Below are 15,308 nucleotides of genomic sequence, written 5' to 3'. Positions count from 1 at the left end.
ACTATGTTGTCCAGGCTGGTCTACAATTCCTGGGCTCAAGTGATCCTCCCACCTTGTCTTCCAAAATGCTGGGACTTACAGGCCTGAGCCAATGCACCTGGACAAGAATCTTTTTTTTTTTTTCTTTTGAGATGGAGTCTTGCTCTGTCACCAGACTGGGGTGCAGTGGTGTGATCTCGGCTCATTGCAACCTCCACCTCCTGGGTTCAAGCAATTTCCCTTCCTCAGCCTCCCAAGCAGGTGGGACTATAGGCGTGCACCACCATGCCGGCCTAATTTTTTGTATTTTAGTAGAGACAGGGTTTCACCATGTTGGCCAGGATGGTCTCCATCTCCTGACCTCGTCATCTGCTCACCTTGGCCTCCCAAAGTGCTGGGATTACAGGCATGAGCCACCGTGCCCAGCCAAGAATCATTATTTTTAACTTGATGACTGAAAATAAGGATAATAATAATCACCACTTACTTGCATGCATCTATGTGCCAAGTAGTTGCTAACTATTTAAACTCAAATTCCATGAACTGTAGTTGAGGTTGTACTGGAATTTGATTCAGAAGACAGTGTCCATGCTGCAGGAATAGAGGGCTCTCTATTCCAAACCACAGCTCCTTGCTTTTACCTCCTGCCTAAGTCATCAGGGGTTAGAAGGCTCTCTAGGTATTGTCCTCTTTCCTTCATTCCTAAACCAGATTGGTTACTTATTTCCATCAAGCTGAAACCAAAAGTAGCAACCAAAAGCCTTATTACTCAATTAAGAGTAGATTTTTATATTTGATAGTAGATTCCTTCTAAATATAGAAACTGAAAATAGAGCTACCTCCTTCAATTCCCATTTTTCTGTGTAGTCATCCAGAATCCAGCCACCAACTGCCACAATAGGCAACAACGGACTGATGTTCTTTAGGGAGGATGCGAATCTGGATCCAAATGCTGGCCAGTGATTGGGTTTCTGCAGCACTAGAAACATCTATGGTTGCAGGTCTGCAGTTTATCTGTTTTACCAAAATAGAAACAAAGTTTCATTTTCCCCCAAGCAGGAATTCAGCTAGCTTTACTTTCACTTTCTCGTTTCGGTTTCCCAGGTTTCCAACTTGCAAGGACACACCCACAGTTACACCTTTGGCTATTGTTTAGCTCCCTTATATAACCCTGCCTTGGGGTTTAAACGTAACTGAAAATCCACAAGACAGAACAGCCAGATCTCAGAGGAGCCTGGCTAAGCAAAACCCTGCAGAACAGCTGCCTAATTCACAGCAACCATGAGGTAAGGACTTCTTTGCCTCTCTGCCATAATACCAAAAATTTTTGAAAAAATGGTAATTAAATACTATTTCAACAGGTTAGATCTCAGTGAGGTCAGGTTTTCTAATTCCTCAATTTGAGTATCTGCTTATGGACTGAATGTGTGCATGCATGTGTGTGCGCATTCGCACATACATAAATTGTTTAATGCATTTTTAGTTTGTTAGTGTGAACTTGAGGAAGCTTACCTCATGCTGTAGCCCAAAGAAGGGGAGGGAAATGGGAAAAGAGTTTTGCAGGAAGGTAGAAAATGATCCCAATCTGAGAGATTCCTTCCCATCAGATTCAATTCTGTCTGATCTGGGGAAGGAATGGACAGCTTGTCTGGGTAGAGGCATTGCTTTCTGCTGGTTTCTTACCACAGAGAAAAAGCAGGACCCACAAGACTGTGAAAGCCTCAGTCTTGCAGCCTCTCGGATGTCTTGTGGTTAATACAGTGGAGATGTGGTAGGAAAAGCTCACAGCCTTCCTCCGTAGGCTTCTGGTCTCACTTTCTGCACTTCTGGCCTCTTACAACAGGTTTTCTTAATCAGACTGAGCTTAAGATAAACTGATTGCCTCTTCCCTGGAAAATCCAGACTCTTGGTATATCCTTGACTGAAGATGATCCACATCTGCTTGGGAAGATCCATATCTTCCTTACCTAAAGGGCTTCATGTGGGAATTCCTCAGCTGATTTAAAAACTGTTACTTAGGCCAGGCAAGGTGACTCACACCTGTAATTCCAGCACTTTGGGAGGCCAAGGTGAGCAGATCACCTGAGGTCAGGAGTTCGAGACCAACCTGGCCAACATGGTGAAACCCCGTCTCTACTAAAAATACAATAATTTAGGCATGGTGGTACTCAGGAGGCTGATAATCGCTTGAACCCGGGAGGCAGAAGTTGCAGTGAGCTGAGACTGCACCACTGCCCTCCAGCCTGGGCAATAGAGTGAGACTCCATCTCAACAAAACAAAACAAAAGAAAACAAAACAAAACAAAACACCATTAGTTAATACTGATTTGTAAATTTTCCCCTCAGTGCTCCCGTGGTCAAAATTTTGAAGGGGTAAAAATTCCAGAAAATGCACATTACAGGCCTCTGATGAACCCTCCTCTGTAAACAGATGGAGTGGGTACTGATAATTAAATCATAATAATATTAAATGTTCTAAAGGTAGTTATCACTTTCTGAATTCTTATTAAGTGCCAGCCTGGCTTCTAAAAGTGTTACGTAAATTATTCCATTTAATTCTCAAAAGATACTTACGAGGCAGGTACTTACACAGTCATGCATCATGTAACAATGAGGATACACGCTGAGAAATTTAGCTGTTAGGCAATTTCATCATTGTGCAAACATCAAACCTAGATGGTATAGCCTACTACACACGTAGGCTATAAACCTGTGCAGCATGTTACTGTACTGAATACTGTAGGCAACTGCAACACAATGGCAAGTATTTGTTTATCTAAACATATTTAAACTTAGAAATGGTACAGCAAAAGTGTGGCATTAAAATCTTATAGGACCACCACCAAATATGTGGTCCTTTGTGGACTAAAATTATGCAGTGCATGGCTGTATCATCCTGATTTTACAATAAAGAATCTTAGATTTAGAAATCTTAAGATCACATAGACAATAAGTGGTAGCTTTGAGATCTGGACCAGGATCTCTACATTCAATGATATTTCATTAAACCTTTAAATCAATGTTTCCCAAAGGGTGCCAGTGGGGGCTCATGAGATTTTTTCAGATGGCAAACTCGTTTGCTTTTATGTTTTCCTGCTTTTATGTTTATGTCAACATGTACTACAGAAAAAAAAAATGTATATATATATGTATATATAATTTGTAGAATTTTATTCAGTTTAGCAATGTAACTTTTTATTGTGATAAAATACACGTAAAATAAAATTTATCATTTCAATTAAAGTATACAATTTAGTAGTATTTAGTATATTCATGATACTACTGTTCAATCATCATCACTATCTAGTTCAAGAACATTTTTCTCACTATATGGAGAAACTCCAGAGCCATTAAGCAGTCACTCCCTACTTGCCCCTTTCCCCAGGTGCCAGCAACTGTTAATCTGCTTTCTGTCTCTATGGATTTGCCTATTGTGGATATTTCATATAAATGGAAACACATGCTATGTGGTTGTACTGAATTTTTATAATTTTATATTTCCTAAGCGTCCGTTTTTGAATATTAAGTTGGACTTTCTCATTCCAGAAGCAGGGCTCAGTCACCCTTGACACAGTTTCTAGTTCTTCACCTTTTTCCAGTTCCTCAATGTGATTGATCCAGATATCTGCTTTATATAACTACTTCCTGGTGACCACTTTCCTATAGCATAGCAGGGTATGACCTATTTGACTTGCCCCAACTGACCTCACCCCCCCATATGGACCAGGGAGATGCGCTGCAGTGACCACCTCTCAGTCACAGCATGACCCCTTGGCAAAACTTGCACCTGCTTGCTCTAAACTCACCAAATAGAACTCTCCGCAGGAAACCCACCTAGGTAACACCCTGGCCTGCCATCAAAGCTTGGGCCCACATTCTCCCCTCGCTGGTTGAGCATGCATGTCCTCAGTGGTTCCCCCTTTCCCATTGGCCCTGCAAGGCATATTGCCCTCTTCTTTCTGGATCTGTAAGTAATAAGCTGCTTCTGTTATTTCACATACTTTTTTTTTCAGTTGCCTCCTTTGTATCTCCCTGACCAACACACTCAAACCCAACTTCTTCACTGATCATGGCTTTCCGAGAGAGTGGCTATCTCGGCAGAAATAAACTAAACACATGTCAGGCAAGAACCGCAAGGGCATCTGCCCAGTATAAACAAGTTTCCTATAAAAGGGGACACCTACACATAGATCAGACACTTAGGCATTAGGCTGTTCATCAAAATAAAGAAACATCCCAAGAAAGGCACATTGTAAATATCCATGACCAAATACCCTGGAGCTCTTTCAAGGCAGGGCTATAGATTGTAGCCACTCTCATGAGAGAGACCTCAAGACCAAATTAGGAAACAAAAAACAAAAAAAAAAACAAAAAAAAGAAAACAGTGACCTTTTGGATCAGTTTTTTTCATTTAGTGTAGTGCTGTCAAGGTTTATCCCTGTTGTGTCATGTATCAGTACTTCATTCCTTTTTGTGGCTACATAATATTCCACTTTAGGGATATATTAACATTTTTCTATCCATCGGTTGGTGAACATGTGGGTTGTTTCCATTTTTTGGCCATTATGAATAATACTGCTATGAACATCTGTGTGCAAGTTTTTATTTGAACACCTGTTTTTAATTATCTTAAGTATATATCCAGATGTGGAACATCCAGGAATGTATACCCAGGAATGTGTCATATGGTAAATATTATGTTTAACTTATTGAGGTACCACCACATTGTTTTCCACAGCAGCTGCATCATTTTACATTTCCACCAGCAATGTATGAGGGTTTCAATTTCTCCACATCCTTATTGTCTTAGTCCTTTTTGTGTTGCTATAGAAGAATATCTGAGGCTGGGCAACTTCTAAAGAAAAAAGGTTTATTTAGCTTACAGTTCCACAGGTTGTACAAGAAGTATGGTGCTGGCATCTTCTCAGCTTCTGGTGAGGGCTTTGGTGCTGTGTCAAAACACACTGGAGAAGGTCAAAGGGGAAGCACATACAAAGAGGGTCTAAACCCAGGGGGCATCCTGACATTATAACAACCCATTCTCAAAGGACTAATCCATTCCCCCAAGAACCAATCCAGTCTCATGAGAATGAGAATTCACTCACTGCTACTAGAATGGCACCAGGTCATTCATGAGCGACCTACCTCTATGATCCGAACACATCCCACTAGGCCCTACCTCCAAAATTGTGACACTAGAGATCAAATGTCAGTAGGAGATTTGGTGGGGACAGTCAAACTATATCAAAACCATAGCACTTGTCAATACTTGTTCACCTATTCTCCTTTTTTAAAATTATTATTGTAGCCAACTTACTGGGTGAAGAGTGATACCTCATGGTTTTGGTTAGCATTTTTCTAGTGGCTAATGATGTTGAGCATCTTTTCATGTGTTTGCTAGTCCTTTGTGATTATTCTTTGGAGAATTGTCTACTGAAGTCCTTTGCTCATTTTTAAATTGGGTTGCTTGTCTTCTTGTTGATGAGCTGTAAGTATACTTACATATATTTCTCCATACATGAGTAATCACACACAAACAAATATAAAAGGATTTGGTTCTTTATAAAACAAAAAATAGGGTAGTGTTTTGGACACTTCTTTACAATTCACTTTTCTTGATTAACTGTATATTATGAAAGTCCATCAAACTCAACTAGTTTTGATCTAATTCATGTAGTCTAGTGGCTACATAATATTCTATGGTATAGATATACTTAATTAATTTAACCATTCCCTATTAATATTTCCAGTTTGTTGCTAATATATACAGTGTTGGTAATGAATATTCTTGAGCATACATCCTTATGTACTGGTGATTTTTTTCTGGGAGATAGATTCTGAGGAGTGGAATTACTTTGTTGAAGGAAATGTAATTTTAATGACTATCATTAATTTTAATTTTGATTTTAAAATTAAAATTTTAATTTTAATTACTTTAAATTTTCATGACTGTCATCATATTGATCTTGAAGGCCATAATAATTCATGGCTTCAGAAATTGTGTCCTCATCCATTTAAACTCTTGCCAATCTGAGTGGAATAAAGTTATAAATTATTGCTTCTTTAATTTGCATTTCTCTAATGACTAGAGGCTTAGGGCATCTTTTTTCTTTTTACAGAGACAGGGTCTTACTGTGTTGCCCAGACGGATCTTAAACTTCTGACCTCAAGCAAATCTCCTGCCTTGGCCTCCCAAAGTGCTAGGATTATAGGCATGAGTCATTGTCCTGATCCAGAGCATTTTTTTTTTCATATTTATTGGCCATTTATATTTGCTCTTCTACAAATTATCTATTCATATAGATTTCCAGTGGTCTGTTGAACTATACCAATTTGCAAAACACTTTATATATTACAAATGAGAATCTTCTCCATATTAAAAACATTTTCCATATTTTTATTATTTTTCTATTTACTTTGTTTAGAGCACCTTTGCCATAAATAAATCATAAATTGTTTCATTATGGTAAAATATATATAACATAAAATTCATAATTTTAACCATTTTTAAGTGTACAGTTCTATGACATTAAATACATTCACTTTATTGTGCAGCCATGACCACCATCCATCTCCAGAAAATTTTCATCTTCCTAAATTGAAACTCTGTACTCATTAAACAATAATTTCCTATTCCCTCCTCCCCCAGTGTGGAGGATCAGTCAGAGTGATGGGAAAAACTATAGGGAAAGAATGCAAACCTTCTGAAAGTTCAGAAGTTTCTGCAGAGCCCTGGAGGAGAATAGCTGAAGGCAGCTGTTCTATAACCCCGAGGCAGAGGGCAAGGAGTAGGTACAAGGGAGTGTGGGGGAATTTATCTTTTTTTTTTTTTTTTTTTTTTTTTTTTGAGAAGGGTCTCGCACGGTGGCTCAAGCCTGTAATCCCAGCACTTTGGGAGGCCAAGGCGGGCAGATCACGAGGTCAGGAATTTATCTTAAACAGGCTTGTTTACTTATAAATGTTAATTACCTACAGGTTGTGTTGGCTCCAGGTTTTCGGCATTGTGCCTGCACTGAATAAAAGTAAGCATCTCCAGCTTCTCGGAGATGTTCTCTGGCCATTAGAGCCAGGCACTCACCTCACTGCTTTTACACTGCATACCTGTGTCTGAGTACTCATTTCATCCATCAGTCAGGGTCTGCGGGACAGACCCAGCACACCAGTCCCTGTTAATCACTGTTCTACTTTCTGTCTTTATGAATGTGGCCACTCTAGGTACCTTATATAAATTGAATCATACAATATTGTCCTTTTGTGACTGGCTTATTTCACTTAACATAATACCTTCAAAGTTTATCCATGTTGTAACATGTATCAGAATGTCTTTTCTTTTTTAAGGCTGAATATTCCATTGTATGTATATACCACATTTTGTTTATCCATTCATCCATCGATGGACACTTAAGTTGCTCCTACCTTTTGCTGTGTGAATAATGCTGCTATGAATATGGACAAATCAATATCTGCTTGAGTCCCTGCTTTCACTTCTTTTTGGGTATAAAACCAAAAGTGGAATTGCTGGATCAAATGGTAATTCTATGGCTAATTTTTTTGAAGGAATTACCTTACCATTACCATTTTCACAGCACTTGCCCCTTTTACATTCCTACTAGCAGTGCACAAGTGTTTCCATTTCTCTAGATTCTCACCGATATTTGTTATTTCCTGTTTTTTTTTTTTTTTTTTTTAATAATAGCTAACCTAACAGACATGAAGTGGTATCTCATTGTGGTTTTTATTTGCATTTCACTAATGATTAGTGATATTGAGCATCTTTGCATATGCTTATTGGCCAGTTCTATATTTTCTTTGGGGAAATGTCTATTTAAGTCCTTTGCCCATTTTTTTAATCGTTGTTTTTTGTTGCTAAGTTGTAGAGTTTCTTTATCTATTCTGTATATTAATTCCTTATCAGATACACGATTTGCAAATATTTTATTTCATTCTGTGATTTGTCTTACCACTCTGTTGATAGCATCCTTCCATGCATAAAAGTTTTTAATTTTGGTGAAGTCCAGCTTAACTATTTTTACTGTTATTGCCTGTGATTTTGGTATCATATCTAATGAATCATTGCCAATTGCCAAATACAATGTTGTGAAGATTTTTCCTTAAGTTTTCTTCTGAGTTTTATAATTTTAGGTCTTACATTTAGGTCTTTCATCCATTTTGAGTTAATTGTTATATATGGCATAAAGTAAGGGTCCAACTTTACCCTTTTTCATCTGTATATCCAGCTTTCCCACATTGTTTATTGAAAAAACCATCCTTTCCCCATTAGATGGTCTTGACATTCATACTGAAAATCATTCCACCATTGTTATGGACTGAATTGTGCACTCCCAACCCACCCCTACCCCAAATTCTTACGTTGAAGCCTTAACCCTCTTATGTTGAACTGTTCTTTGGAGATAGAATCTAAAAAGAGGTAATAAAGGTCAAATAAAATCACAAGAGCAAGGCCTTAATCCAACAGAGCTGGTGTCCTTAGACACCAAAGCTCTCTGTCTCTCTCTCTCTCTCTCTTTCTGCCACCGAGGAAAGGCCACTTTAGGATGCAGCAAGAAGGAGCCATCTGCAATCCAGGAAGATATTCCTTGCCAGCAACCAAACTGGTTGTCACCTTCATCTAGGACTTCTAGCCTCCAGAACTATAAGAAAATAAATTTCTGTTGTTTAAGACATCCACTCTGTTATATTGAGTTATGACATTCTGAGCTAACTAATACAGCCAGATAAGTAAGGGTTTTTTTCAGGGCTTTCTATTTGATTTCACTGGTCTATACATCTGTCTTTATGTCAATGCTGTAATGTTCTGATTACTGTAGCTTTGTAGTAAGTTTTGAAATCAGAAAGTGTGAGACATCCAACTTTGTTCTTCTTTTTCAAGATTGCTTTGGCTATTTGAGATCCCCTGAGATTTCATATGAATTTTATGTTGAATTTTTCTATTTCTGCAAAAAACGTCATTGGGATTTTTATAAAGATTGCATTGAATTTGTAGATCACTTTGGGTAGTATTGGATAGTATTGACATCTTACTATTATGTCTTCTAATCCACTAAATGTCTTCTAATCTTCTAAAGAACAGAGGATGTCTTTCCATTTATTTATAGCTTCTTTAATTTCTTTCAGCAGTCTTACAGTTTCCAGTGTACAAGTCTTTTGCCTCCTTGGTTAAGTTTATTGCTAAGTATTATATTATTTTTGATGCTATTGTAAATGGGATTGTTTTCTTAATTTCCTTCTGGGATTTTTTAATTGTTACTGTATAGAAATATGACTGATTTTTCATGTAGATTTTGTATCCTGCAGTTTTGCTGAATTTATTTGTTAATGTGTAGAATCCTTAGAATTTTCTATATATAAAATTATGTCATTTGTGAACAGAGATAATCTTACTTCTTCCTTCCTTTCCAACTTGGATGTCTTGTATTTCCTTTTCATTCGTAATTGCTCTGACTAGAACTTCCAGTACTATGTTGAATAGAAGTGGTGAAAGCAGCATCTTCCCTCATTCCTGATGGTGGAGGAAAAGCTTTTGTTTTTTCACCATTGAATATGATACTAACTGTAGGTTTTTCATATATGGCTTTAATTGTGCTGAGATCGTTTCCCTCTATTAGTAGTCTGTAGTCTGTCGAGTGTTTTTTTCATAAAGGGTGTTGAATTTTGTCAAATGCTTTTTCTGCATCAATTGAGATGGTCATGTATTTTTTCCCTTCATTCTGTTAATGTGATATATTACATTGATTAATTTTTGTATATTGAACTATCCTTTTATATGAAAGTCTCCATTTAGATGACTTTTTTTTTTTTTTTTTTTTTGAGACTGAGTTTCACTGTGTTACCTAGGCTGGAGTGCAGTGGTGCAATCTCAGCTCACTGCAACCTCTGCCTCTCAGGCTCAAGTGATTCTCCTGCCTCAGCCTCCCAAGTAGCTGGGACTACAGGCATGCACCACCATGCCCAGCTAATTTTTTTTTTTTTTTTTTTGTATTTTGAGTAGAGACGGTGTTTCGCCATGCTGGTCAGCTGGTCTCAAACTCCTGACCTCAAATTATCTGCCTGCCTCGGCCTCCCAAAGTGTTGAGATTACAGGCATGAGCCACCGCAACCAGTCTATATGACATTCTTGAAATGACAAAATTACAGAGACGAAGAACAAATTAGTGGTTACCAAGGATTAGGGGAGTAAAGGTGAGGAGGTGACAGATGTGACCATAAAGGGGTAATATGAGGGAGATGTGGTAGTGAAGAGTAGTTTCATTTCTTTGTCAAAGTGGTGGTCTCATAGGTTTACTCACATGAAAAAAATGACATAGCACCATACAAAAGCATTGTTGTACCAATGTCAATTTTCTAGTTTTGAACTATTGTATTATAGTTGTATAAGATAGAATCATTGGAGAAATTGGGTGAAGGATACACTGGATCTCTGTACTGTCTTTGCAGCTTTCTGTGAATCTATAATTATTTCCAAGTAAAAAAATGAAAAAAAAAAGAAAACCCTGGTCAAATGTTCTCTCTTTCATGTGGTCTTAATTTGTTGCATTCCATGCAGAGTAAGGTCCTAAAGTCAATGTTTCCTAAGGTTCTGCATTTCTAACTGACCTCTGTCCTAGTTATCTTAATATTAAAATAAGAAACTCTTATATAGCATATAATATGCTCTCAGTGCTTTACACATGCAAGTTTATTAATCCTCACCAAACCCAGTGTGATAAATACCATCATTATCTCCATTCTACAAATAGGACTCTTAAGTACAGAATAGTTACTTGGCTGGAAATTGCTCTAGCTAGCATATGAAGCCAAGCAAACAATATCAATATCAACAGTCCATGAATAACTTAAAAATACATTAACTTTAATGAAATCTAAGTAAGTGTGATCCTTTCAAGGATAAGCACTAAAATACAAGGTGTCTTATCTGACGTTTTTCTTCTGGCTGTTCCTCACCTAACAAAGAATATCTGTTTTTGTTTTTACAGTACAAATGGTGATAATCATCAGGTCAAGGACAGTCTGGAGCAATTGAGATGTCACTTTACATGGGAGTTATTCATTGAAGATGGTGAAATGCCTGATTTAGAAAATAGAGTCTTGGACCAGATTGAATTCCTAGACACCAAATACAATGTGGGAATACACAACCTACTAGCCTATGTGAAACACCTGAAAGGCCAGAATGAGGAAGCCCTGAAGAGCTTAAAAGAAGCTGAAGACTTAATGCAGAAAGAACATGCCTACCAAGCAAGTGTGAGGAGTCTGGTGACTTGGAGCAACTTTGCCTGGGTGTATTACCACATGGGCAGACTGGCAGAAGCCCAGGCTTACCTGGACAAGGTGGAGAACATTTGCAAGAAGCCTTCAAATCCTTTCCGCTATAGAATGGAGTGTCCGGAAATAGACTGTGAAGAAGGATGGGCCTTGCTGAAGTGTGGAGGAAAGAATTATGAACGGGCCAAGGCCTGCTTTGAAAAGGCGCTTGAAGTGGACCCTGAAAACCCTGAATTCAGCGCTGGGTATGCGATCTCTGCCTATCGCCTGGACGGCTTTAAAGTAGCCACAAAGGGTTACAGGCAGTTTTCTTTGCTTCCCCTAAGGCAAGCTGTCAGGCTAAATCCAGACAATGGATATATTAAGGTTCTCCTTGCCCTGAAGCTTCAGGATAATGGACAGGAAGCTGAAGGAGAAAAGTACCTTGAAGAAGCTCTGGCCAACATGTCCTCACAGACCTACGTCTTTCGATATGCAGCCAAGTTTTACCGAAGAAAAGGCTCTGTGGATAAAGCTCTTGAGTTATTAAAAAAGGCCTTGCAGGAAACACCCACTTCTGTCTTACTGCATCACCAGATAGGGCTTTGCTATAAGGCACAAATGATTCAAATCAAGGAGGCTACAAAAGGGCAGCCTAGAGGGCAGAATAGAGAAAAGATAGACAAAATGATAAGATCAGCCATATTTCATTTTGAATCTGCAGTGGAAAAAAAGCCCACATTTGAGGTGGCTCATCTAGACCTGGCAAGAATGTATATAGAAGCAGGCAATCACAGAAAAGCTGAAGAAACTTTTCAAAAACTGTTATGCATGAAACCAGTGGTAGAAGAAACAATGCAAGACATACATTTGCAGTATGCTCGGTTTCAGGAATTTCAAAAGAAATCAGAAATCAATGCAATTATCCATTATTTAAAAGCCATAAAAATAGAACAGGCATCATTCATAAGGGATAAAAGTATCAATTCTTTGAAGAAATTGGTTTTAAGGAAACTTCAGAGAAATTCATTAGATCTGGAAAGCTTGAGCCTCCTTGGGTTTGTCTACAAATTGAAAGGAAATATGAATGAAGCCCTGGAGTACTATGAGCAGGCCCTGAGACTGGCTGCTGACTTCGAGAACTCTGTGAGACAAGGTCCTTAGGCACCCAGATATCAGCCACTTTCACATTTCATTTCATTTTATGCTAACATGTACTAATCATCTTTTCTGCTTATTGTTTTCAGAAACATTATAATTCACTGTAATTATGTCATTCTTGAATAATTACATCTGATAAAATATTAGTTGCAGTCAACAATTAGTGAAACAATGTGTGGGTGCATGTAAGAAAGAGAGAAATCATTTGTATGAGTGCTATGTAGTCGAGAAAAAAATGTTAGGTAACTTTGTAGGAAATAAAATATTGGACTTACACTAAATGTTTAATTCATTCATTTTCTTGTGAAATAAAAATAAAATCCTTAGCTCCTCTAACAACTGAACCGACCCTTTTGGCCAAGGAGACCCCAGAAACCTTAAAAACTAAGTTTCCCAACCATGACGAGATGAGAGATCATTCACACCTCATTATATCCCCTCCCTTGCTAACTGCCATTGGACTTCTTCCACTGAGTTAAACAGAAACCCATGGAAAACAAAGAACAGAAGACTCACTCCTTGGCTGACTTCACCTAGCTCACTCCACCTAGCACCACGGCCAGACTCCCTTCCCCTCTTGCGGGTTCCACATGACAACTGATCAGCCTTCCCTCCTGATAAGTGACCACCGCCCACAGACTGGTTCTGGCCAGTCCATGGAGGCTGCACACAGGGTGCTTCAATGTCCTTTGTTTCACCTTTTGACATATGAAGCCTAATTTTGCTGCATTTTAATGTTAAGTCTCCACCACAAAGTGAACACAGAATGCTTGTAACATACATGTTTGTGTACCACTCTTCTATGACTGCTCCTCATGAATATTCATAACCCCCCATAACCTGTTAAATATGTGTGTCGAGCCAATCTACCAAGCATAAAACTTCTGTAATACCCTCCCTCACTCCAAGAGCCTGCTTTTGGTTGCTGTGGTAGGCTCTGTTTCTCAGGCTGCAGGTTGTGAGAGAGGAGGCTGCAGTGGCTCATGCCTGTAATCCCTGCACTTTGAGGGGATGAGGCAGGAGATCACATGAACCCAGGAATTCAGGAGCATCCTGGGCAATGGCAAAACCAACCATCTCTACAAAAAAATGCAAAAACTTAGCTGGGTGTGGTGGCATGCAACTGTAATTCCAGTTTCAGCTACTCAGGAGGCTGAGGTGAGCGGATTGCTGGAGCCGAGGAGTTTGAGGCTGCAGTGAGTCTTGCCACTGCAATCCATTCTGGGTGATAGAACGAGACTGTGTCTCAAAAAAAAAAAAAAAAAAAAAGTTTTCTCCAAATGTATACTGCTTGTGATTTTCTGTCAACATCATCAACAAATAGCTTTCAGTGCAAGAAACCAAAAGTACTGTAATAAACAGGCAAATATTCTTCCCAAACCTCATGCTGTTTACAATCTAGTGAGAAACACAGATAGCAGTACACAGTCAATTAAAGGTTAGCTTTCTCCATGAAGATGTTTTAGGTTTAATTCAATGTGAAAGTGTTTCAAGGAGTTTATCTTGTTTTATGCCATTTTATTTGAAGCACTCTTTACTAAGTCATTTGCTGACATTAATCTAGTTAAATCAAGAAATATTACATGAAAGGTTGCTAAATAATCAGAGATCATTGGTAACAATCACCTTTGATTATGAATAATCACATTTTATTGAAAGGCAATGCACAACACATAATATTATAAGAAGGAAAAAATAAAGAAGCAATGTTTTTGAGCTTTCATCCTTGTATATGTTTTAGGGGAGAATATATTAGTTTCCTGTAGTGGCTGTAACAAATTACCACAAATTTGGTGACTTAAAATTTCACAGATTTATTATCTTACAGTTCTGGAGGTCAGAAGCCTGAAATGGGTTTCAATGAGCCAAAGTCAAGGTATTGACACAGCCACACTCCTCCAGAGGCTCTAGGCCTTTTCCAACTTCCAGAGGCTGCCTGAATTATTTCACCCATCTTCAAAACCTACAGTGTAGTAGCTTCACATCTCTCTCTCTCTCTGCTTCCTTCTTCACATCTCCTTCTCTCCTCTGACTCTTTTGCCTCTTTCTTCTAAGGACCCACCAGGTCCACCTGGATAATCCAGGTTCATCGCCCCATCCCCAAATCCTTGATTTAATAACATCTGCAAATTCCCTTTTGCTATGTAAAGTAATATGTTCACAGGTTCTGGAGATTTGGTTCACAGAGCACCCCAAGAAAATCTCCAAATTTTGGGCTTCCAATCCATTTTGCTTCAATTATTTAATATTGTTACTCCTTCCAGTAGATATTGATTTCATCCATTGTCCTGACAGAGATTATGGCACATCTCAAATTAAATGCTAAATTTTCACTGGAAGTACATTTTTTGCTTCAACTTTTATTTTAAATTCAGAGGTATATGTTCAGGAGGTTCAGGTTTGTTACATAGGTAAACGTGTGTCATGGTGGTTTGCTGAACAGATCATCCCATCACCAACATATCATCCCATCACCTAGATATTAAGCCCAGCATCCCTTAGCTGTACTTCCTGAAGCTCTCCCTCCCACCAACCCCTCCCTCCAACAGGCCCCAGTGTGTGTTGTTCCCCCCGTGTCCATGTGTTCTCATCATTCAGCTCCCACTTATAAGTGAGAACATGCAATTGATTTGTTTTTCTAAGACCACCAGAGCAGGCACAAAAGAACCAGTGAGTAGGCAAGTGTAGGAGCAAAACTGCAAGTTTATTTTGGTCACCTAAGGTGTGGGGAAGAGGTCTGTCGGCCTCCGGCAAAGAAGGCCGACAGAACCCCCCGGTGGGGCTCTCGGACGGAGTTCCCGCAGTCCTGACATCCCGACAGGAGTGGAGGACTGAGGAAGACCGCGTGTGGCGTGCCTCCGGAGCGGCTTTTCTAGGAGTGGGAGGGCAATAGGCGGGGCACGGGC

The 15,308-nt window shown here is 38.9% G+C and overlaps 1 protein-coding gene across 1 annotated transcript; it reads left to right on the top strand.

Annotated features, from left to right (window-relative positions):
• Positions 1 to 881: 881 nt before the first annotated feature.
• LOC108544926 (interferon-induced protein with tetratricopeptide repeats 1) lies at positions 882 to 12,683 on the top strand. The gene is made up of 3 exons (XM_017896354.1): positions 882 to 980; positions 1,084 to 1,265; positions 10,974 to 12,683. Exons 2-3 carry the CDS (start codon positions 1,261 to 1,263, stop codon positions 12,403 to 12,405), a joined length of 1,437 nt encoding a protein of 478 aa, XP_017751843.1. The 5' UTR covers positions 882 to 980; positions 1,084 to 1,260; the 3' UTR covers positions 12,406 to 12,683.
• Positions 12,684 to 15,308: the final 2,625 nt, after the last annotated feature.

Source organism: Rhinopithecus bieti, unplaced genomic scaffold (genome assembly GCF_001698545.2).
Source record: "Rhinopithecus bieti isolate Rb0 unplaced genomic scaffold, ASM169854v2 scaffold_26871, whole genome shotgun sequence".
NCBI classification, from domain to species: domain Eukaryota; kingdom Metazoa; phylum Chordata; class Mammalia; order Primates; family Cercopithecidae; genus Rhinopithecus; species Rhinopithecus bieti.
The sequence above is the reverse complement of the archived record's forward strand: the minus strand, read 5'-3'. Positions and strand labels throughout refer to the sequence as shown.